Raw genomic sequence first — 22511 nt, 5'->3', positions numbered from 1 at the left:
AACTACAAACTTCACTATAACAATATTTATTAATCACTTAATCTAGCAGCCAGTTATGGACAGATGTTCCGAACAGTTGATTTTGACGTTAATATTGACGCACGCAAGTTGTGTCACGAAGAACTTGAAGATGTATGGTATAGCCACGGAGACCAGGTGTCCCTCGCCGCACAGACGGCACGTGTCCTTCGTAGAGTCGCTCTTGCCCACCATTGGGCCAAGTAGAGTCCCACATTTTGAGCACAGTACGGCCTGTAATTGGGAAAACATGAGTTTGAATATTCCGAGTCCGTAGATGGGTGACCATCTTTGTCATAACGAGTTCCTCCGTGTTTCGAAGGCACGTTAAATTGTGGGTCCCGGCTGCTATTCCTATATCTTTGACGTAGTCAGAAGCGAAAAGTCTGGCAACCAGTCTAACCAAGAAGTATCCTGCTGCCCAGGTAACTGGGTTCAGGAGGTCAGATAGGCAGTTGCTTGTTGTAAAACAAGGTTACTCAGCTGAAACCGGTTAGACTGGAAGCCGACCCCAACATAGTTGGGAAAAGGTTAGGCCGCTAGGCCAGTAGTGTAGTGACCTGCGTCTTGTCGGAGCAGTGGAACAGGCGGTCGTGCAGCAGGAAGGCGGCGCCGTGCGAGGCGAGCGCGTCGCGCTCCATCTCGCCGAGGCGCACGCCGCCGCCGCGCCGCCGCCCCTTCACGGGCTGCCGCGTCAGCGCGTCCACCGCGCCCGTCGTGCGGACCTGCCACACGGAACGGTTACATTCTATATCAACGCATATAAGTTCCAAATAAGCTTCATGAAAATCTACATTCCGAATGAGCAGTAGCTTCAATAGGAGACTAACCTACAGACTGACACATTACATTTTAATATTGTATAAATAAATTGTTTGACTTTGAACGCAGGATCGAAATTATAAGGTTTTGGAAAGTTGAAAACTTTCTCAGATATTTCTTTTATAAGATATGACTGTACAAAGAATGGTTACCTCATAATTTACCCCATTAGGGATAAAATATTCTCTAAATTTCGATATATGAGTTTGAAGTTCTAAATAATGATTGACTTCGTGTCATGCAAAAAATCTCATTCAACTAGTATTGAATAAGATGGCAAATTAGGCGCAATCCATTCGCGTTAAAACAGTCCGATACAACGGGCCAGTGCAGCCGTGTTCGCGGTCTAGACCAGGGGGAGATCAAATATTATAGATTTTTTATATTTATAGTCAATTTAAGATCCCAAAACTGGTCAAAACAACTTCCAAACTTATCAGCTTCCAGCTTCAAAATATCAGTCAACAAACATCCAGATAAAATCTTAAAATATTTCATGAACACACTAACCTGCCACTTATCAGACACCATATGCCTGAGCCTCTGATAATGAATGACTCCGAAGAAGATATCGGCGTCCATCTCGCGGCCGTCGACGCCGCTGTACATGCGCTCAGTTCCGTAATAGTTGTAGCCGGACGCTTCCAGCAAACGCCCGAAGTAATTGATAGCTGTGTCTTTCTCGTTGAAGCGGAATGGGGTGGCGTCATGGACCTGAATTTAAGTTTTATATAATTACTAGACTAATTAACAGAGTAGTTAAAGCATGGAATAAACTTCCTGAAGGAAGTTCCATGGCTGATTCAATAAACGGCTTGGACAAGGAAGACATGTCCAAGATATTTGAGATTTTCTATGCATATTATAGACTTGAAAAGGGAGGGATATATAGGGATAATAAATTCTTGAAAATCGTATTAAAAATCTAGCAAAAAAAAGTTAAACGTGTATTAACATAATAGGAAAAAGGCTAGAATGATAATGATGATGATGATGTTGCAAGTATAACTCACATGTCCATGTATACTGGCGGCCTTCCCCGCCATGCACTCGATCATCATGGCTATGGTCATCCGAGACGGGAAGCCGTGAGGATTGAACAGGATGTCGGGGACCAACCCCGACTCCGTGAAGGGCAGGTCCTCGGCAGCCCACTTCTGAGAGCAGATGCCCTTTTGTCCAGCGCGCGAGGCGAACTTGTCGCCCACGGTTGGGTTACGCTGACGGAGAGATAAAAATGTAATAAATAAATTACAACATACAAACACCCAGACTAAAACAAGCATTTTCATATAATAATACTTTTTTGTTGAGTAGGTATGTACGTATTTCCTTCACATTCCGTAGGTATTCTTTGACTGGTCAGAGTGACAGAAGTGTTACTTTATTCGTTTTTTAGGAAATTTATTTTCCGTTCCAACAATAATTTCTTTTCAAGTCCTAAGTCTGTAGACAAGTTATATTTCTCCATTCGCAAAGAGTTAAGAAAAGTAAATATTGTATCACTTCTTTATATAACTGACAAATTAAAGTCCCACAATTCCTACGCGGGGTTCGAACCCGCGACCCGACGCCTACAGTGGGTTTGGCGTGATGACCTCAACCACTCGGCTATCCGTGCAGTCGATGTTGCCTGTTACCTGCAGCCGCAGCATGATGCAAGCCTTCTTCAGCGGCCGGGAGCTGAAGTCCCCGCAGAGCCTCACGCTGTCCACGAACACCTCCTCCTTCCCGTGGTACTTGCTCACCACGAATATATTCTTCTCCGCGTCATAGAAACTACACAATCAAATACGGTATCTTTATTGGCTGAGAATGTGGTACAAGAGATGATAGCAATCGTAATATAAGTATTTATAGACATAAAACCTATATAGTTTAATTTAATAAAATTAGTGGGACTTTTCGGAGTATAGGTACGGAGGAATTTAATGGAAACAGTTTTTGTGAAAAGCAATCGGAGAAGAGCATCTCACACTAGGTAAGGTATGGAAAAATAATAAATAGCGTGTAAACGATGTAAAGCATAGATGTTTTCGTCAAGACGAACTTCTCATGGAGTATGAAATTGAACTTCTCCGAAATGGCTCGTTATCGCGTCTATTTTTCATAGCTCAATTTTTTATTACTTTTATCTAATTTATATGGCAAAACGTTTGCTGTCACAGCTACTATAATAAATAAAAATACGTTTGAAAATAACTTATTAACACTAAATCGATTTAAACAAAAAAAAAATAACGCAGCCTTCTTTAAACATGATTTTACAAAAAATCACTCAAACATGCATATTTAAATGACCAATACTCACGAATAGAACGGCGCATCAGGTTGTAGCCTAGCCCCGACGGCAGGCAGTCCATCATCGTCGATATACTGCGCCAGGTCCTGGCGAGCCTGGTCCCTGCAGAAGTAGGAGGCGGGGTGGGCCAGCTCCACGAACTCCGACTTGTATACGGAACCCGCACCGAAACCCCTCTCGTAGGCCGACTTGTTGATGATCATCGCATCTTCCATGTCGTAGCCCTGGGGGAGTTAGATGAGGTTAGGGTCGTCGCACACGGGCATATTTACTGTAGTTTATAGGGACCCGCCGCGTAAGTTTGAAGGTAGTGGTCGCCAAAAGTTACAAGACACTGCTCGCTCTTCTATATAAACTGCGTAAAAAGTACAGAAAATATGCCAGTAGCGGCGTTTTGTGGTTGTGGCCGGCGGTCATTGTGCGGGAGCCCTTAAGGAATGTACGTGTTTAAAATTAAAATGTCATTTCAGTGTATGGATTTTGACAGCTTCAACCAAGAAGCTGTAATATATTATTTATAATAATAGTAATTCTAGTATTCTTAATACAAGCTTTTCTCAGTTTGAGACTAGATGGCGTTGTGTGAAAGTTGTAGCATTTTATATTATTAATATATAAGCTTTTATGGCAAGACATTCGCTCCGTCGAGGTTAGAGGAAGGGGGTAGTGTCAGGCGTTTACTGACAACATATGAACCACCCGCTACGTCATCTGCGTTTCATAGTAACCATCGTGAAAATAATCCGCTATTAAATGATGCAACAACGGTTTACTCACGCGTGACCCCGCCGTGACAGCTCTTTATTAGGGACTCCGGTTGGGTGTGAAACTAGTCGGGCAATCCCGATAAACACGCGAATAAACCATTGCATCTTCTAATAATTACAAATATTAACATATACTCACGGTATAAGATATAACAGCAACAATAGCATTAGTCCCACAGGGGTAGTCGTCCAGGCCGATGTTGTCGTAGTGTGTGGGTCGGAACAGAGGCGTGGCGGGGTTCTGCAGCCGGTATAACTTGGTCTCCGCGTTCGTACGCCACGTGTGGATCGGGGTGCCCATCGTCTGCTTACCCATCTGGCACTGGTACATGTTACTGGAGACAATAGTTATATGATAATATGGAACAATATTAGTGGTTACTAACAATATTATATGGATTACCGTGTGGTATAGGTCATTTGGAAACGTTTCCAAATGACCTGTCGTTGAGAAAGAGGCTGCCTCAACTGGTCTAGAAAGACATCGAACTTGCTGTTCTAGATCGAAAAGAGTGGAAAAATCTTCTGCTAGCCCTATGTCACAACAGGATTATTATCATCATCATCATCATAGGTCACCACGCGAAAATCCACTGTCCATGTCGTATCGAGGGTTCGAACCTCGCCTATGATAATCATTTGTGTTTAATCTACGAACGCTTAATTTGAGTTAAGGGAAAGGTCTATCCCTACTAATATTATAAATGCGAAAGTAACTGTGTCTGTCTGTCTGTTACGCTTTCACGTCTAAACCACTGAACTGATTTTAATGAAATTAGGTATAGAAATAGAATTGACCTTGAGAAAAAAACATAGGATAGTTTTTATCCCGGACTTTTGAAGAGTTCTCTTGGAAACGCGATATAACCGACCTCGACGCGGGCGAAGCCGCGGGCGAAAAGCTAGTATTAACAATAATCAAATAATATACGTATAGAGACTTACCGAGGCGACTGGTTGCAGTCTGGCATGGGCACGAGCTGCGCCAGGTTGCTCATGAACGCTGTCTGCGATAACTCCACATGGGTCGTTTTACCTGCGAATGTAGCAATAATTGTGAAACTGGCCTATTGGTCTAGTGTTTAGTAGCCCTGACTGCTATATCGGAGGTCGTGGGTTCGATTCCCACCCAGGACAAATGTTTTTGTGATGAGCACGATCATTTGTTCTGTGTCTGGGTGTAATATACAGGGTGTCCCAAAACTTAACGATAATCTGAGACCGGATGAAAGGCCAAGTGTTAACAGATCAGGGAAAAAAATTTTCTTATCGCTGAACTGACTGATATGGATTTTTTTTTTCGTATTTGGGACACCCTGTATAAGTATGTCTATCAGTTGTCTAGTACTTATACTACAAGCTATGCTTAGTTTGAGACTAGATGGCGTTATGACAGTTATAGAATATTTTATTTCATAACATGACAAATATTTCATACAAAGAATGTCAAATACTCACTCATTTTTGTATTTGTTTGCCAGATATCGGCCAATCAGTGATTGTGAAACTGGCGCTTAGTCAAATACAAATTTATTTTTCGCGGTATCATCAGCTTTAGAAAGCTGAATTACAAGTGACTACGATTGATTGTTTACGTGCTACGTATAGGTACCGGCACGGATCTTGAGCGCTGACCTTCACCTGCGCAGAAGTGATTTTTTGGGTCCCTTTTGCGATATGAAGTGACACGCGGGGCGGTCTAAAGTGCAGTGGTTGGCCCGCAGCGCATCGCGTCACTTGTGACTGGTTAAAATTCGTTCTTTGCTGCAGTTGCATGCACTACAAGACGACGAATACGCACAATTTATTGGCGTTTTATTTTACGATGCGCAAAGTGATCCCCACTCTTCCGCCAAGCGCTCAAGATCCGTGCCGGTATCTATAAAATCAAACAACATTATTTCAAGCTACGTTCTCCCGACTGCTTCGTCGCCTTACCCTTGTGTATCTCGTGGTGTGTGACGGCGATGTCCAGGTACAGCTGTTCCATGGTCCCGATGAGCTCGAGCTGTCCGGTGGCCAGGTTGATGACGGGCCGCATCATGCGGGCTTCGCTCGTCATTAGGAATACGCCTGCATATTGTGCGCAAATCTATGCACAAAGGGAGTATATTGTTATTTTATATTAAACAATATTTGATGCGTTCCTTTTTCGTATTTTATTGAACTAATATAATAGAAAAATAGGTATGCAATATTTTTTTAAAATGTACTTGACGGTCTAATTCGATTTTTCCCACGTTTTTATACACTTACTTTCCTGTTTACTTGTTTTTTTGTCGTTCAGGTTGTTTTTGTAACTCAATTTTAAGGCACTTCCTGATAAGCTAGCAGACTGAAATTTTCAGGGTAGCTTGAAACCTGACGACAATGCAATTTACAACTATAAAAACGGCTTGACCGATTTTGATTAAAAAAATAATAGAGTGACATTTAAAAACGTGGGTGTACGTACTCATTAATTTTGCCATCATTGATACTATTTCTCTTAATAGTTTAATATGTATGAATTGCTGACCTCTTTCTTCGGCACGACAACGATCTCCGTGGTGATAGGCACCTCCTCGCCTTTAATCTTGAGGGTCCGCAGGTAGGCGGCTGACTTGTCCACAGTGTCCTCGGGGAAGTATCCCACCAGGCGGCCGTCCACGAACACCGGGTACTTGTACACGTCGCGAGATATCGGCGTCTGGGATATTATGGACACCGGCTCCATGCCTGGATGGTTAAGATTTTATTTATTAGTTGCAACTCCGCTTAACACGCCCATACCTGATATGGGCATGTTATGCCCGATGACAACGAATTTCACAACTGTAAAAACGGCTGGACCGATTTCGATAAAATTTGAATAGAGTGACATTTAAAAACGTGGGTATTTAGATTTATTAAATCTGTATTTTTTTTCATTTAACGTGAAATAGCTGTCAATTGTCTCAGTAGTTTTTTATTTGAAATCCTAGTTTTAAAGTAAATAAAAGTATTACTCACCACATCTCTCCAACACTTGTGGTAACGCCGCTACTTGCTTCGCCTCAGGGGTTTGTGTTACCTGTGCAAAGTAATATTATGTTTACTGTTTTGTATGTGTACATGTTTTTGTGTTTCTCGGATTATTTTGATTTTGAAAGAAGAATTAAGAAAGTGGTTTCTTAGGTTTACGCGAATGTTAGACATTGAAATGAAACTACTTTTACGGATTTTATCGCGGTTTAATTTTAGATTTTAGTTCCCGACGTTTCGAAACCTTTGCAGGTATCATGGTCACGGGCAGACTGAGATGGCGTTCGTCTTGACAGGAGATGTTGCTCGTTCTACCTTCATATTTTAATTAATTATTTGTGGTCCGACCTTGGCCAGGCCAAACCCAAGAGCAGCGCTGCAAGACATCAAGACACAGTGAGCTCATACTGCGTAGGGCGGACCACAAATAATTATAATAATATTAAGATGGAGGTTTTGTTAAAATTTGAACGTATAACAAGACAAAATATAAAAATTATATGAACATTCTCAAGCTGTTCACAAAATCATTGTGTTTAAGTATTTATATGTCGCCAAAGGCATGCGATTTACTAAATAAAAACTATTTTCTATTCACCCCGTTTTCTGGTAGTCATTCTAAGACCCGTAATATTTCCAAACCTATTTTGCGTCCATGATCCATATAACCTCCCTACTCCTCACTTCCTAACCTCCCCCCGCCCCTACCTGCGCGGTCATGGTGAGATGGTTGAGCAGTCCGCAGGGCGCGCCGTCGGGCGTGTGTACGGGACACACGAAGCCCCACGCGTCCGGCAGCAGCTGCCGCGCCTCCGTCGTGCGCATCTCCATGAAGAACGAGCCGCGGTGGATCGATCTGGGTGGCACGAGACAACATTATATAATTGGCAGTTCATAGTATGTATTGAAAGCCTGTCGGGATAATAAATGGGTTGTGGTGTAGCATAAAATGATTGATACTGGTGATTATTATTAAATGATGTAACGGTTCACTCTCGCGTATTTATCGGGGCAGCGCGACCCTGCCGCGTCAGCTCGTGATTAAGGACTCCAGTTGGGTCCGAAACTAGTCAGGCACCCCCGATAAATACGCTAGAATAAACCGTTACATCAGTTAATAATAAATCAGTGTAACGATAATTATTATAAAAATTAAGGGGCTGTTTTTTTTCTTCAGCCGTTACTGTCACACTGCAGGACAAAGACCCCCCTTAGATTATTCCACTCTGTCCAGTCTATTGCTTTTGCTATTCATTGTATGCATCCAGTTCGTCGCGTCATCGCATTCGAGACTGTCCTCGTCAACGTTTTATGTTTGATGAAACCCAGTAAGTACACACTTTGGCCCAGGAGTTATCTAGCAAGCAACAAACGTGGCCGACCCATTCCCATTCTAATTAGGTAACTTTCAGACCAACGTCAGCGATTTTTGATTTGATACGCAGTATACTGTTCCTTATTCGTTGATGTGTACCATAAAATAATTGATACTTGTGATTATTTCGTAAAAAAGAAATGAAACAAAATCCCAAATACCGCGTTACTGACGCTCTCTCTTTCTCTAATTCACTACTTACGTATTGTAAAACTGTGTTCGTTAATCGTAATAAAGTTTGTGTATGTGTCTTATGTAATATGTGTCACAATTCTTTTGTGTTCATTACCAGTCTATGTCCAATTATCGATCTCGGTGCCAATTGATTGAAATAAAAAGCGTTCTACTGTATTTCGATTCCATATAAACACCTTCACTTTTACAATATGTTTAGCATGGCATTTTTACATGTCCTTCAAGGATCGAACAGGGTTTTCGACACATGAAGTACACTCACTTGAAGTGCGACATGTATCGCATCCTGTTGATATTCTCCGCTACTATAGTGAGACCTTTGTCTTGCGCCAGGTTCACGTTCTTGGACGGGGCGTTGCCCGTCGCCAGGAATGTCTCCATCTTTTGTTCAAGGTTGCCAGCGCTGCGGAGGATTTGTTGTAGTTCGTGCTAGAACAATAAACAATGGAACTATACAGGTGTCCCAAAACTCAACGATAATCTGAGACCGGATGAAAGGCCAAGTGATAACAGATCAAGGATCACTTGGCCTTTCATCCGGTCTCAGATTATCGTTGAGTTTTGGGACACCCTGTATAACATATGACGGTAATACAGACAGAAACATATGTAGCAAGATGTTTACAATAGTGAATATTTTTTTTGTCGGCAAATTCGCTTCACAGGTAATTTTGTCATTTGCATAATATTTCTTGCGGCCATATTTTTAATACGATATCAGTGCTTTGTAATGTAGAATATTCTTTAAGAAAGACAAATTAGAAATTAAGGTTTAGCAAAAAGGTAAAAATGGACACTGAAACGATTACCGATGCTCGCTGTCTATCCGTCTGTCACTACCGTATCACATGAACGTGAAAAATGTATACAGAAAATATTATAAATTCATACATCAACACATATTCCACTCCACTCAAAAACGACTAATTCAGCTTGACACTACTTTCAGACAGTTTAGTTCCAGAATATAGCATTTCGCATTATCTGTTACCTGTCCTATATTCAGTTTCTTGCCGGTCTTGGCCTTCCTCTGCAGCTGTATCCTAACGATGCTGGTCAGCTGCTGAAGCCTCTCCTTCAAGATCTGCAGGTACAGGTGCCCGCCCAACAGCAGCTCTTGGACCATGACGGCGTCGGCGCCTTCCACCTGGTAATCAATGAATACGCATATCTAGCAATTAGTAACTTCTTATTAAATGATTTTTAAAGTAAATTGCCCTTGAAAATATTTTTTGCTGTTATTCTGATGATCCAAGCACACATATTTTATTATAAAATGACATATTAACTAGTCGGGATAGTCAAATGGTGAAGGTGACCATGTACTGTGTGATCCACGAATGCTTGTTCTGAACCTGTGTGTCTAAGGCATGTGACGAAATGATTAAATTTTTGCTTTAAATTAAGCTTGCATTATAGTACTAAACAACGTATAAACATACTTAGTACATACATAGTGTACTTAAATTAGGCCTAGACACAGAACAAATGGTCGTGTTCATCACACAAACATTTGTCCTAGGTGGGAATCGAACCCACGACCTCGGGTATAGTAGTCAGTATCACTAACTACGACAACTATGGGCCAGTCTTAGCATATATATCCAGTCCTCAAGCAATACAAACGTCACTCACCTTACACTTATTCTGTACAAGGTCATACAGCTTCTGCGTCATGAACACCAGGGCATTGAACTTATCCTTGTGGTCCTTCAGATGTATCAGTATGCAGCGGTCGAGCAGGAAGTTGGCGGCGTCCAGGTCGCTGGCCCAGGGCGGCAGCTCGTACAGCTTCGGCCTGAACATCCGGCCTAGGAAGAGGCGGCACTCCTCAGACGTGTGGAGACCTTCCTCGTGGAGCTCTCGTAACATGTTCTGGATGCAGCTGTTAAAATACCAGTTGTTACTTTAGCCTTTTTTGTTTTTCGGGGAGAAACGCTAATGACTTCAGCCCATGTTGACGGCACGGCGTGAGGATATGTCTGACTTCAACCGACTTAAAAAGACCCCCGGGCCCCTTCTACTGCTTAAGCCAGCGTTGTTACTTTAAACTAGTGGTAAAACCGACCTGCCGGGGCAGCAGGATTGTCCACCGAGGATCCGGTACACGAAGGGCAAAGGAAGGAACATGGGTGGGTTTTAGTCAGGTGTCTGACATTCCCTTCTGCTCAACCCAAAGCGGAAGGAGACATGATTTCGTATATCAAAAAGAAAAGCGGTGAGACCGTAAGGTCAAAGATATCGAGTTTAATGCTAATGCACGCAAATTCAAATTGGTGTATTTTAGTTTAAGAAATGAATGCCACAGTTGCTCGGGTAACTGGGTTGAGGCGGTCAGATGGGCAGTCGCTCCTTGTTAATCACTGGTGCTTAGCTGAATCCCGTTAGACTGGAAGCCGACTCTTAATATAATTTTAAAAAGCTAGGTTAATTAATTTATGAAAACTGATATAAAATATTGTAATAACATACAAATCAACATACTTAACATAGTAGAGATCGTTTTTCTTTCCGTGTAACAACAGCCTGTATATGTAGTGGTCGGGCCAGTCCACCAGGCACTTCATGATGAGCAGTAGAGCAGCGTAGTACATCATCTTACGATACGAGAACATCAGCTTGCATGTGCCGTTCGTTAGGAAGTGCAGTACGTTGTTCTGAAAATGTTACTTCAAATAAGGTATTTGGCAAAATCACAGAAGAAAAATGTTTTTTTTTATACAACTCCCGCTCTAAAGAATTTAATCTTTGTGTAGCGAGGAGTTTCACAAACATACAAACCACATGCACAGTAACACCCAGATTCAGAACAAGCATTCGTGGAGCACACAAATACTTGTCCTACGCGGGGAACGAACCCGCGACACGATGCGCACAGTGGGTTTGGCGTGGTGACCTCAACCACTCGGCTACCCATTTATGTAAATCTGTATAGTCCCTCAGACAGATTCCAAAAAACCATTGAACACGTTTATTTTGACACATCATATAAAAATAAGGAAGATAAAAAGCACAAAGTTCGGTAGTGGGTTATAAAAACATCACTTGCTAGTAAAAGCGTACTGGCTAGTGACGTCACACGAGATTTGAAACTGTACCTGACCTTCATTTTTTCTTTACGAGATAATGGAATAAACACGAATACTATGATTTTTGGATATCTGTCTGACTGACTAAACCGATTTTTAGCTGTTTTCATAAACATATGTACTTATAGATGGACTTACAGTGCTGGTCTGGTCTGAAGTGACACACCGGACCATGATGCCGTAATCTGAGAAGAGGTTCCCTCGCATCTTCCATCCTGATCGCTTGATGGCCACTGGGTAGTTGCGTCTCGTCACCAAGAGCATACGGGCAAGACGCTCATGACCCTAGAACAAAGATATTATGTCACAGTCTAAAGGGAAATTAGAATGATATTGCTAAGGCTCCTCTGTCTGTCCGTCAGTCGGTCTCAAGGCTGTATTACATGAACCATGATAAACAATTGAAATTTTGAAGAATATAAAATGAAAATCAAGCCTGAGCCATAATTGTTATGGTCATAATTTCATAGAGGAACCATTTCATTTGCAAATTGGTTCTTCTCTCATCGTCGCGATTTGAATTCGCCAAGGTTTTTTTTAATAACTAAGTATTCTTTTTTAAAACAAAACTAGTCAAAATCCTCAGTTACAAGCAAAGATAAGGAGCTTGTGTGAATCATTTTTTTTTCATCAAAGTTATATGCACTTTCTCAATCAATTAACTAAAATCGCTTCACACTCAAGTTGCACACCAATATATCAACTCTTTCATGTCCTCATTCCCACCCATTACACCCACTCTAGCGGGTAGACATTGGTCTTGGCTACAGGCACTGCCAGCAGTTATGATACACATACCTTCACAATGAAGTATCCTCCCCACTCGTCTGCATGTTCATTGTTCTCCACCAACTCCTCTGGAGATAGGTCCGCTAAATGGCACATTTTTGACTGAAAATAAAAGGTTTGTGTGATGATCAATTCTAAATTTACATTAGTATAGTATTATTACTTGTAATAATAAAAATTTACCATAAAATATTATTAAAATAAGTTTTGTGATGCAGATACATTATCATTTATTTAATCATTGTTTACTCTTACCCAGAAATTCTCATACATTGTTCCCACCCAAACACTAAGCTATCAAATATTCAATAATAAAACTTAACACCACCCCATAAAGTCCATATTCTATTATGTATGTACTAGAAATATAAATCAGTAATCACAGTTCATACTGATTCAGCCATAGAAATCAAGAATGTTTTTTTCCTAACACACACATGTCTCTTAATAATAATTTCACTCCATTAGAGTGTAATATTCAAGGCCAAGAGGTAGATTCTCAAAAGTGTATAACATGGTCAGTCTACACAAAAATCAAAAACAAAAACTTGCATAGCTGAGTAAAAAACTAACCTTTATCATAATAGGTAGAGCTCCCAGAGACCTATCAACCGTAATAGCTTTATCGTCTATAGTGAGCGTTAGTCGGATTTTAAAGTCCCCTTTATAAGTAGCTGCTCTCTGCCTGCACTCCGTTGGCAGTACTGTCTGATTCTTAACACCTACAGCCTCCATGGGTACACTGGGCTTCGCGAATCCTGCCTCATCGATAGTTATCTTCACACGTTCCCCGCTCGGCAACTCAAATTCAACGGGGACTAAATCCGCTATCGCTGCATTCAGACCATCGTGTAACATGTAGTTAAAAGAGTCTATGTGAGGCGCGCCGAGACATTGAAGATACTGAAACGGAAAGACAAGCATGTATTCCATATTTGAAACACCCAAAACATAGTTTAAGTTCCTAAGTACAGTTAATTTCAGGATCAAAATATGAGCATAGGTTATGTCTCACCGGATTAGCGATTTTAGGCGGTTTTCTGTAGTCTGGGTGGCTTGTGTACGCCAAAGAAGGGTTCTTGGCTATCTTCTTTGAATTCATTTTGCTTTGTTTTAACACATTTATAATGTAGAACGAACACCGAAGTGCGCAAAACGCACATGTGATATTTTTCCAAAAGTCAAAACAAAGTGTGTTGATTTTATTATGACATTGACATTTCAATATTTATGTTTCCATCATCCGTTAATCAAAACTACCACAAATCTTTTCTCTATGGACATCCGAAAAATATTTTTGGATATAGAACCATAAAAAAAATTAATAAATATTAAATACATATAATTCATAAAATGTATAAATAAGATAGTTAAACATTTCTAAACAAGTTTAAACTTCATTAAAAGTTTTCATAGAGACTCCCATTGGTTCTATATGGCATTCATTTGTTTATGGTTTGTCTATGGTAGCGGGATTTACCCTATCTCAACATGTTCAATAAATGTGCTTGTATCCGGCTAACTCGACTTGCATTCGCAGTTTTAGTATTACAGCAGGGTGAGTCAGTCAATCCGCAAGACAACACATTGTCTTTTGAAACCACTGCAGCTGCTGCTTTTGAAGCAATTATTATTTTCTGAAGATAGTAAAAACTAATGTAAGTACATCTTTTTTAACAACACCTTTTTTATTTTGTGACGTTTTTAATCACAAAATAGTGATAGCCGCCATGTTCTGTAATATAAGCATTGTACAATGATACATTTAGGCATCTCTTCTTTTTAATGTCGATTCCATCATTGTAATTTGACTAAAAACTTTTCGAGGGCTGGGCATTAGACGTATAAAGTTACAGTTTGTATTTGTGCAACCAATAATTATCAGGAGATCTATGGGGCTGATCACCATCTGTTTTAATACCTAAGGTTGTATTTTATTCCAAATTACAAGGTCACATTTAAAGTCTTCTAATATATAAAATTCTCCCGTGTCACAATGTTAGTTACCGTACTCCTCCGAAACGGCTTTACCGATTTTTACCAAATTTTCTATGCCTATTCAGTAGGTCTGAGAATCGGCTAACACCAATTTTCATACCCCTAAGTGATAAGGGTCGCTCACAATAAATTTTTATTTTTTATTTTTATGACGAAACTTTTCGTTTGTATTTTTTTTGTAATGTGGCATTAAAAATACATTAGGTAAAACAACGTTTGCTGGGTCAGCTAGTATAATATTATATTATGTGATGTGACAAGGCGGTAAAGCGTATGGAAATGGCGCTAATAACGTCACTTGGTATATGCTGTACTGATTTTCAACGGTCAACTGATGCAATTTTTGATTGCAAATTTCAGATGCAATATGTAATGGATATTTTTCGAAATATACATATTTAGAATTTTCTAGTCAAATATCTAACTATGGTATCTATGTATAAGTAAAATTGTGTAAAATCGTAGTAATCTAAATACTGCTTTCCTTTAAGTTTCCCTTTGAAGGAAAGCAGTAATTAGAAACGAGAAAATAAAACACTTCTTATTAAACGATTACTCACGCGTACTTATCGGTATTGCCCGTTGAATAATTTAATAATGAATCATTCTCTTAAGTATATAGTAAATAATAACAAAACACTTTGTAACATCTGTGATTAGTTTCATACAATGATTTATACACCAAATCTTTGCTAGTCAAATTAAGACTGTATGTTTAATTTTTAGAGTTGATTTTATGTTTCCTAATTATGTAGGTACCTAGCAATAAACATTGGTCTCATGTCGACTTCCTTTTAGCTGACGGTTATTAGATAACTTATCGCAAAACTATACATATTAAATTTTTTAATACTAGAGTGCAGAAAGGCACTTGTGTTTTAAATACAACGAAGCGACTTTAAAAACAAAATCAGAACATTTGTTTAGAATTAACTATTTTGGTATTGTTTTTGCAGTAAAAAAGGAATGAAATAAATAATAACATATCGTTTAATTATTTTTTATGTTTGATATTATGAAAGGGAAAAATAATTAAGAAGTTAAAAAACACATTACAATGAAGTAGGTATTTGAATAAATAACAAACTCATTTATTAACGAGTTCTTAATTTGTTAACTATTTACCTCATTAGACAGTTGTTTCATAATGGTCCAACTTGGGTAATAGTCTCTGTTTGCACCTTTTCGGTATGGAACCCTTTAAAAAATCAGGTCTACTGAAAAGTCACCTATCTAAAAAAGGAATTGCATTCGGAACTCTGTATTCTCTCTGTTTGTCGTTGTCGTTGTGTTTCACGACTAAACCACTAAACCAATTTTAATGAAATCTCATATGAAAATAGCCTCTAAATAGAATCCGTTAACAGTCAAAGCCGCGGGCAAAAGATATGTATTATTATATTATATTCAATAATTTGTTTTTAAATTCCAGCATGCCGTCTATATTTTCGAAGAATTGCATCGTGGCTGGTAGACTAGACTTGTACTGCCTGATATGTGAGGCGCCATTTGGGTCAGAGGAGGAGGCCATCCACCATATCGTCGAAACCCATCATAAAAGACGGTTAAACTCTACAAAATACTTCGAAAAATATGAGGACCATCTCATTAAGAAGGTAAATTACACCCAAAGTTTGAAACAGAACTTAAATGACTCTAGTGCAAGGGCTCGAGTTTCTGTCCGTATGTCTTGATGGTAGTCACAATGCTGTAACTGTCGTTAGGCGAAATGACATAACAATATATGGTATATAGTGTGTTTGTAGACGGACAGATAGCGGAGCTTTTATAAAGGGGTCCTGGTTTATTCGGATAAATAGTTCTAAAAATGAACGTTAAATTGAAGGACCAATATTCACAGTTTACGCAAGAACGTAACTAGTTGCTAAACTTTTGTTACCAGGCGTTTTAGAACATAATTGAATTATTAGGGCTGTCTGTTAGGCCGTAAAAAATGTCCGGTAATAGATGACGTGATTTTTTAAAGTATCCTGAAGTTTTATTGATAACAGATAAAATTTTCTTACAATAACAAAGTTCTGAGGCTTTCGTGGGCGCATGTTATAAAATAATAATTCATGAAGATTTATCGAATCACATAAGCTTTTCACTATAATTGTAATGAGAAACATTTGTTTATTTTTCAGATAAAATGTCTTTACTTCTGCGAGTTTTGCAATGTCACTTTACCGACCGCAATGAAAGTGGAGTTACACATTACTGACTGTGATCACATAAAGGAAAAATCTCTTTATAAAATATGTCGAATCAATAATCGTATTGTAGCATCTGGATGTATCACTATCCAGGACGATGCCTGGCACGGCTTGGTTGACGAAAACTGTGTCATTTGCAGTGTCGAAATCTCTGAGAAAGAGCCCCATATTACCTCTCGAAATCATGTTTTGAATTTAATCAAAAACAACGTTTTATTTGATAATCCCGGAACAGTATATAGACAGGTAAATACACACACTTTAAAAAATACTCGTGGAAGATCTTCGTCACCACGCTTAACCCACTTAGTGCTACGTTTCGTGGGTTCGATCCCCGCGTAGGACAATCGTGTGATTCAAGAAGGCTTGTCCTGAGTCTGGGTGTATTTGTGCAACTAGAATTCTTGTGAGACTCCCTATGACACAAGGATTAAATAAATAATGTGTGACATGTTTTAAAAAAAAATGGTAAATCTCTTCCAATAGCAGATATTCTTCTTTTACTTAATAATTACGGCCGGTGGGATTATTGACATTAGATTTAAATTTAACGGTGATTTTATTCAAAACCTTTAGAAATTTCTAGAAATGTTAAAAGGTTCGCTCCTCAAACGGTTAATATTATTTTTAAATTACAGATTGATGACGGTTTCTATCAGTGCATCAATTGCAACATAATGCTGTCCACAAACGAATTGTTTCAACATTTTCGATCACTTCCACACACTGACCTCATGTTGAAAGTTGCAAAACATCTAAATTGTGACGATGAAACTCTTGATTTGCTGGTTGAGTGCACTACTAACACTAAAAGCGTTTCACAAAATACAACCGAAAATGGGAGGGATATAGAGACTATTGCAAAAAAAGACAGAGAGACTTTACCGTTTCCTACGGGGATGAAAAGTAATGGGTCGGAAAAAACAACTCTGTTCACTGAGCCCGTCCTGAGGAACGGTAAGGATGAGCCCGCTCGACCATCATCACCCTCCCCCGACCATATAGAGGCATTTGCAAAGAAGCACGGGCTGTCTCCAAACCGCGCGGATGGCAGTTACTACTGTAAAGTCTGCACCAGAAGACTCCCCGACTCACTCAAGTCCCTGAAAGTACATGTAAACAGCGAAGCCCACAAGGAAAAAGTCTCTACGAAAGACGATTTAGAGACATTACCCATCGAACCTAAAAAAGTGCCTCTAGAAACGTTCATTAAAGAAATAGGTTACTTTGAAGATGATGTATCGTTTGCTGTAGCTGTGAATAACATTTTCATGACCGCCGGCGCTTTTACAATGGTCAAGGAGTTTTCCAACAAGTTGATTTGTCTGACATGCCATATAGACCTGGTTCGTGAGAAGTTATTCCAACATGTGTCATCCAAGGCTCACGGCGAGAGCCTGCGGAACTGTCGCGTCGTAACTTCATTGAAAGATGAATTCATAAGACAGGTAAGAAATGAAATTTTAAAAAGACTTGGACGTTATTTTTGTATATGTCCATCGTGAAAATAACTTTCATTAAACGATAAACCCTTTACCCAATCAAAGCGTACGTGTTAATTGATGGTGTTAGCTACATTTATACCCAATTCCATCGAAATCGGTCCAAACGTTGTGAAGAGGTTACAAACATACACAACCAATAAGCACAAAGACGCCGAAGGTACCACGTACGCAAATCTAAATTCAAAATGAATATCAAGTTAAAATCTTACGCTTTTCAGTTTTTGAGTAATGAATCGTGGTAGAAGCATTTGTAAATCTTCAATATGGCGACCGAGCCCGCATATCACCCTAAACGAAATAAAATATTTGTTTTTTCAGATTAACAACGAACACTACCTTTGTGGATATTGTAATAACTTGGAAGATGATTGGGAGGACATGCTTGACCATTTAAAATCCCAAAAACACAAGTTTGTTAAAACAGAACTATCAAAGTTAATGGCGAAGTATAAGGATTCAAAATACTACCAAAAATTTGATAATTCGAACACTGAGTTTGGTATTTCGTTCATAGAATTTAAGTGTGTTGATTTTATGGATAAACACGAGTTCTCTAAAAAGAATTAACTAACTTGTCACCACACAATGGCAGCCAGCGGATGGACGGCGTCGCTTGGGGCAGCCTAGGAAGCGGTGGCGAGACGATCTCGGGCTGGTTCCCTTGTGGCCCAGGACAGAGAAACGTGGAAGGATTTGGGTTACGCCTTTGCCCAGCATTGGGAGACATTGGACTATACTTGCAAAAAAAAAAATGTCATGTTAAAGCATCGCAGGTCCTGTAAAAAATGGTCAAAGCATGAATATAAATGAGAATTTAAAAAGTCATCCGGAATCAATTTGAAATCTGCTAGAAATTTTCTAGTTTTTTTTACAGGCAAACGTGCGAATGCAATAATTCTTTAGTATATAAACTAAATGTATTAACTTTACAACTACTAAATAATATTGTTCACTTTATAACTAATAATCTTATTATAAGTGAAAAATATGTTCTTAATAGATTTTTAACCCGTATTGTGGCCTATTTACAATTAACGATGAATGAATGGAAATAGGATTACGACAGCAGAATACGAATAGTGTCAAATTTAACCCAATTGCCATTCATTCATCGGCCATTTAAATAGCAGAATTGCGGCCTAGATCTGTCAAATATGATAGCTGTCATGTCTGTCAAAATGTGTGCCGCGCATATTGCCATAAGGGAAAAGAAATACTACGAATATCATAATGTTATTACACCATGCTGATGCTGGCAGAAATTGTTGAAAATATCAGCAGATATAAGTATATGGGAAAGTGTTTTTATTATTATATTACAAAATTGCTGGATTGGTATGCTGTGGTTACATATATGTATACATCAAAGTGACTCTTAAATTAATTCTTTTGTATCACATTTTGAGTGAATAAAGTCATCGTTTCGATTTAAAGAATTTTTGGAATATTACATTCTTTTCGCGAAATAAATACTAATCTATAATTAAGCTTTATAGATTATTATTTTTTCAACTAGCACCTACTAGTTTCGTTCTTAATTATAAAATACTTTGTTATTAAGTTTTTTTAGCTGTTGTGTCTGTAAGGTTCGTATGACAAAAAATAAAAGTACCTAGAAAAGACGGGGTAGCCTTCCTTAATCAAAATATCTATAATAGGTACCAAAACTCTTTGCAAATGTTTAAACCATGATAATTTCGGGTAGTAGTCGATTCCTTCGAATTTAACTCGCCCGAATCGGGTGAATCGACTACTTTTAATTTTGAATATTTGTAGGAGCAGATTCGAACGATTCGGGCGAATTGACTACTAGGCCATAATTTTGAATGCCAGTTTTCATGAGAATTGATTATACTTAAGCAAATTACTGCAGTTGCTTTTTTGATGAAAATTATTCAATTTTCTCTATAATTTGACTAATAAAATGTAATTAGCCCATCAGAAATATTAACTAAAAGTATTTGATATTTTTCTTGAATTGCGTAAACAACACCCTGACTAATAAAATAGTTACATTAGTTACGAATGGACCTAGAGTTTCTATTAAGTTTTTTATGTGTAACCGGTTATAAATAATTTCATGCTAATCCCTACTTCCGCACTAATATAATAAATGCGAAAGTAACCGTGTCTCTCTGTCTGTCTGTTACGCTTTCACGTCTAAACCACTGAACTGATTTTAATGAAATTTGGTACAGAGATAGAGTTGACCTTGAGATAGAACATAGGATACGGGATTTATATCCCGGACTTTTGAAGAGTTTGAAATGAAACTACTTTTACGGATCCGTAAAAGTAGTTTCATTTCAATGTCTAACATTCGTGTCCCTTCGTCCAGCATACTCACCATGGAATCCTGATATTTCATGAATGTCAAAAAACTGTTCTGAAATAGTGCTAAATAGTGCCCAAAGGAAAAAAATAGTGCTCTTGTACTTGCGAAGTTATAGCCATAGTTCGATGAGTATGCTGGACGAAGGTTTCGCCCAGCATACTCACCTCCGTCCGGAGAATCTGTATACGCTTCAAACATAATTCATACTTCAAAAAATAGTTCCCAAATAGTGCCAAACGTGCCCAAAAAGAAAAAACAGTGCTCGAATAACTTCGGAGTTATAGGCTTCGTTCAGTGAGTATGCTGGGCGTAGGTTCTACGCCCAGCATACTCACCTCAGTGCGCGAATATCGAACGAGCTATAGGTACAATTTACGTCTCAAAAAATTGTGCTTGAAATAGTGCCCAATATCAGTCCAATTTTTGCTTGACTTTTGACCTAGAAAACCATTAAATTTGATTGTAAACTTCTACATACATTACATTGAGTACAGTCGAATACAATATTATTAACTTTCTTTCTAACAATTTTTGTCTTGTGTAAATTATTAAAGGGAGTATTTACTTTAGAATCGCAATATTATTAATTACACATTATTTTAATAATACTTTATAATAATATGATTAAGCCTTCGCGCGTCGCATGGGACCCCGGTAGCTAGGAACAATGATTTTATATATTTTGTCTAGATCACGGCGCTTGAAGGATTAAGATATCAAATGAAGTAAATCATGCATGAAAAATAAAGTTGCTGTTATTAATGCTTACATTACAACTGACAAAATTATTCAAAATAATCATTTTCCGGATCAAGGACGGTACCACAACGTTTACGGAATTGACCTGTATTCCTCATGTGATAAAGTTCAATATAGTGTGGCAGTAATGGATGCACGTACGGTCAATAGGTATGGGGCTTACGACGCGCGGCGCCCGCGACGCAAATGAATATGTTTATGTTTAAATACTAGATGGCGCTGCCCTAACATCTACTATTATGAATGTTAACAAAAGCTGTGAACTAGTTAACTAGAGTTCTGATTACTTTGGCCCTTTAATAAATAACGTAAGTAATTAAAAATGTTTTTTATTGCTAAACCTTATATTGATGAAACTATTGGAAAGAGTTTTCAAAATTTGTATAACTATGTCACAGTACTAGTTTTGACTGGTTATAAGTTTTGCCTGCAACATATATACAAAAAGAAACTGTATAATTTCCTTTTTACAATTTTTCAAGATATTAATTTTATTGGCTGCAAATGACTGTTTTTATTCAGACAAACACACAATGCAATGAAGTAATAGACTTCATTTACGCTTAAAGTTTCATTCAGTTATTATTATTTATAAAATATATAATAATGCATTTAATCGAAAGTTTTTGACATGTGAGAAAATACCATAATTATTTCCAATAACATGAAGTCTACAATTAGAAAGTTTAATATTTTTGTCCAAAAACATGTGTCGACGACTGTACCCCATTTTACGTTAGTATGTAGAAGTTTACATTAAAATTTAATGGTTTTCTAAGTCAAAAGTCAAGCAAAAATTGGACTGATATTGGGCACTATTTCAAGCACAATTTTTTGAGACGTAAATTATACCTATAGCTCGTTCGATATTCGCGCACTGAGGTGAGTATGCTGGGCGTAGAACCTACGCCCAGCATACTCACTGAACGAAGCCTATAACTCCGAAGTTATTCGAGCACTGTTTTTTCTTTTTGGGCACCGTTTGGCACTATTTGGGAACTATTTTTTGAAGTATGAATTATGTTTGAAGCGTATACAGATTCTATGGACGGAGGTGAGTATGCTGGGCGAAACCTTCGTTCAGCATACTCATCGAACTATGGCTATAACTTCGCAAGTACAAGAGCACTATTTTTTTCCTTTGGGCACTATTTAGCACTATTTCAGAACAGTTTTTTGACATTCATGAAATATCAGGATTCCATGGTGAGTATGCTGGACGAAGGGACACTAACATTCGTGTAAACCTTTTGAAGAGTTCTCTTGGAAACGCGATATAACCGACGTCGATGCGGGCGAAGCCGCAGGCCAAAAGCTAGTACTAAATTAGTACGAAAT

The 22511-nt window shown here is 38.6% G+C and overlaps 2 protein-coding genes across 2 annotated transcripts; one reads left to right on the top strand and one right to left on the bottom strand.

Moving 5' to 3' along the window:
* Positions 1-10: 10 nt before the first annotated feature.
* LOC113494851 (DNA-directed RNA polymerase I subunit RPA2) lies at positions 11-13582 on the bottom strand. The gene is made up of 20 exons (XM_026873352.1): positions 13376-13582; positions 12934-13263; positions 12370-12462; positions 11710-11856; positions 10967-11139; positions 10118-10367; positions 9474-9629; positions 8745-8911; positions 7621-7768; positions 6901-6961; positions 6428-6627; positions 5848-6001; positions 4855-4945; positions 4049-4244; positions 3152-3366; positions 2481-2619; positions 1854-2060; positions 1351-1554; positions 579-743; positions 11-252 (listed from the first exon to the last, which is right to left on the bottom strand). Exons 1-20 carry the CDS (start codon positions 13460-13462, stop codon positions 43-45), a joined length of 3393 nt encoding a protein of 1130 aa, XP_026729153.1. The 5' UTR covers positions 13463-13582; the 3' UTR covers positions 11-42.
* Positions 13583-13890: 308 nt separating this feature from the next.
* On the top strand, positions 13891-20093 carry LOC113494674. Its single transcript, XM_026873082.1, has 5 exons — positions 13891-14018; positions 15791-15974; positions 16506-16820; positions 17213-18022; positions 18398-20093. The coding sequence occupies exons 2-5, from the start codon at positions 15792-15794 to the stop codon at positions 18644-18646; spliced, it is 1557 nt and encodes a 518-aa protein (XP_026728883.1). The 5' UTR covers positions 13891-14018; position 15791; the 3' UTR covers positions 18647-20093.
* The last annotated feature ends 2418 nt before the right edge of the window (positions 20094-22511 follow it).

Source organism: Trichoplusia ni, chromosome 6 (genome assembly GCF_003590095.1).
Source record: "Trichoplusia ni isolate ovarian cell line Hi5 chromosome 6, tn1, whole genome shotgun sequence".
Classification (NCBI taxonomy): domain Eukaryota; kingdom Metazoa; phylum Arthropoda; class Insecta; order Lepidoptera; family Noctuidae; genus Trichoplusia; species Trichoplusia ni.
Note: the sequence above shows the minus strand (reverse complement) of the source record. Positions and strands in the feature narration are given on the sequence as shown.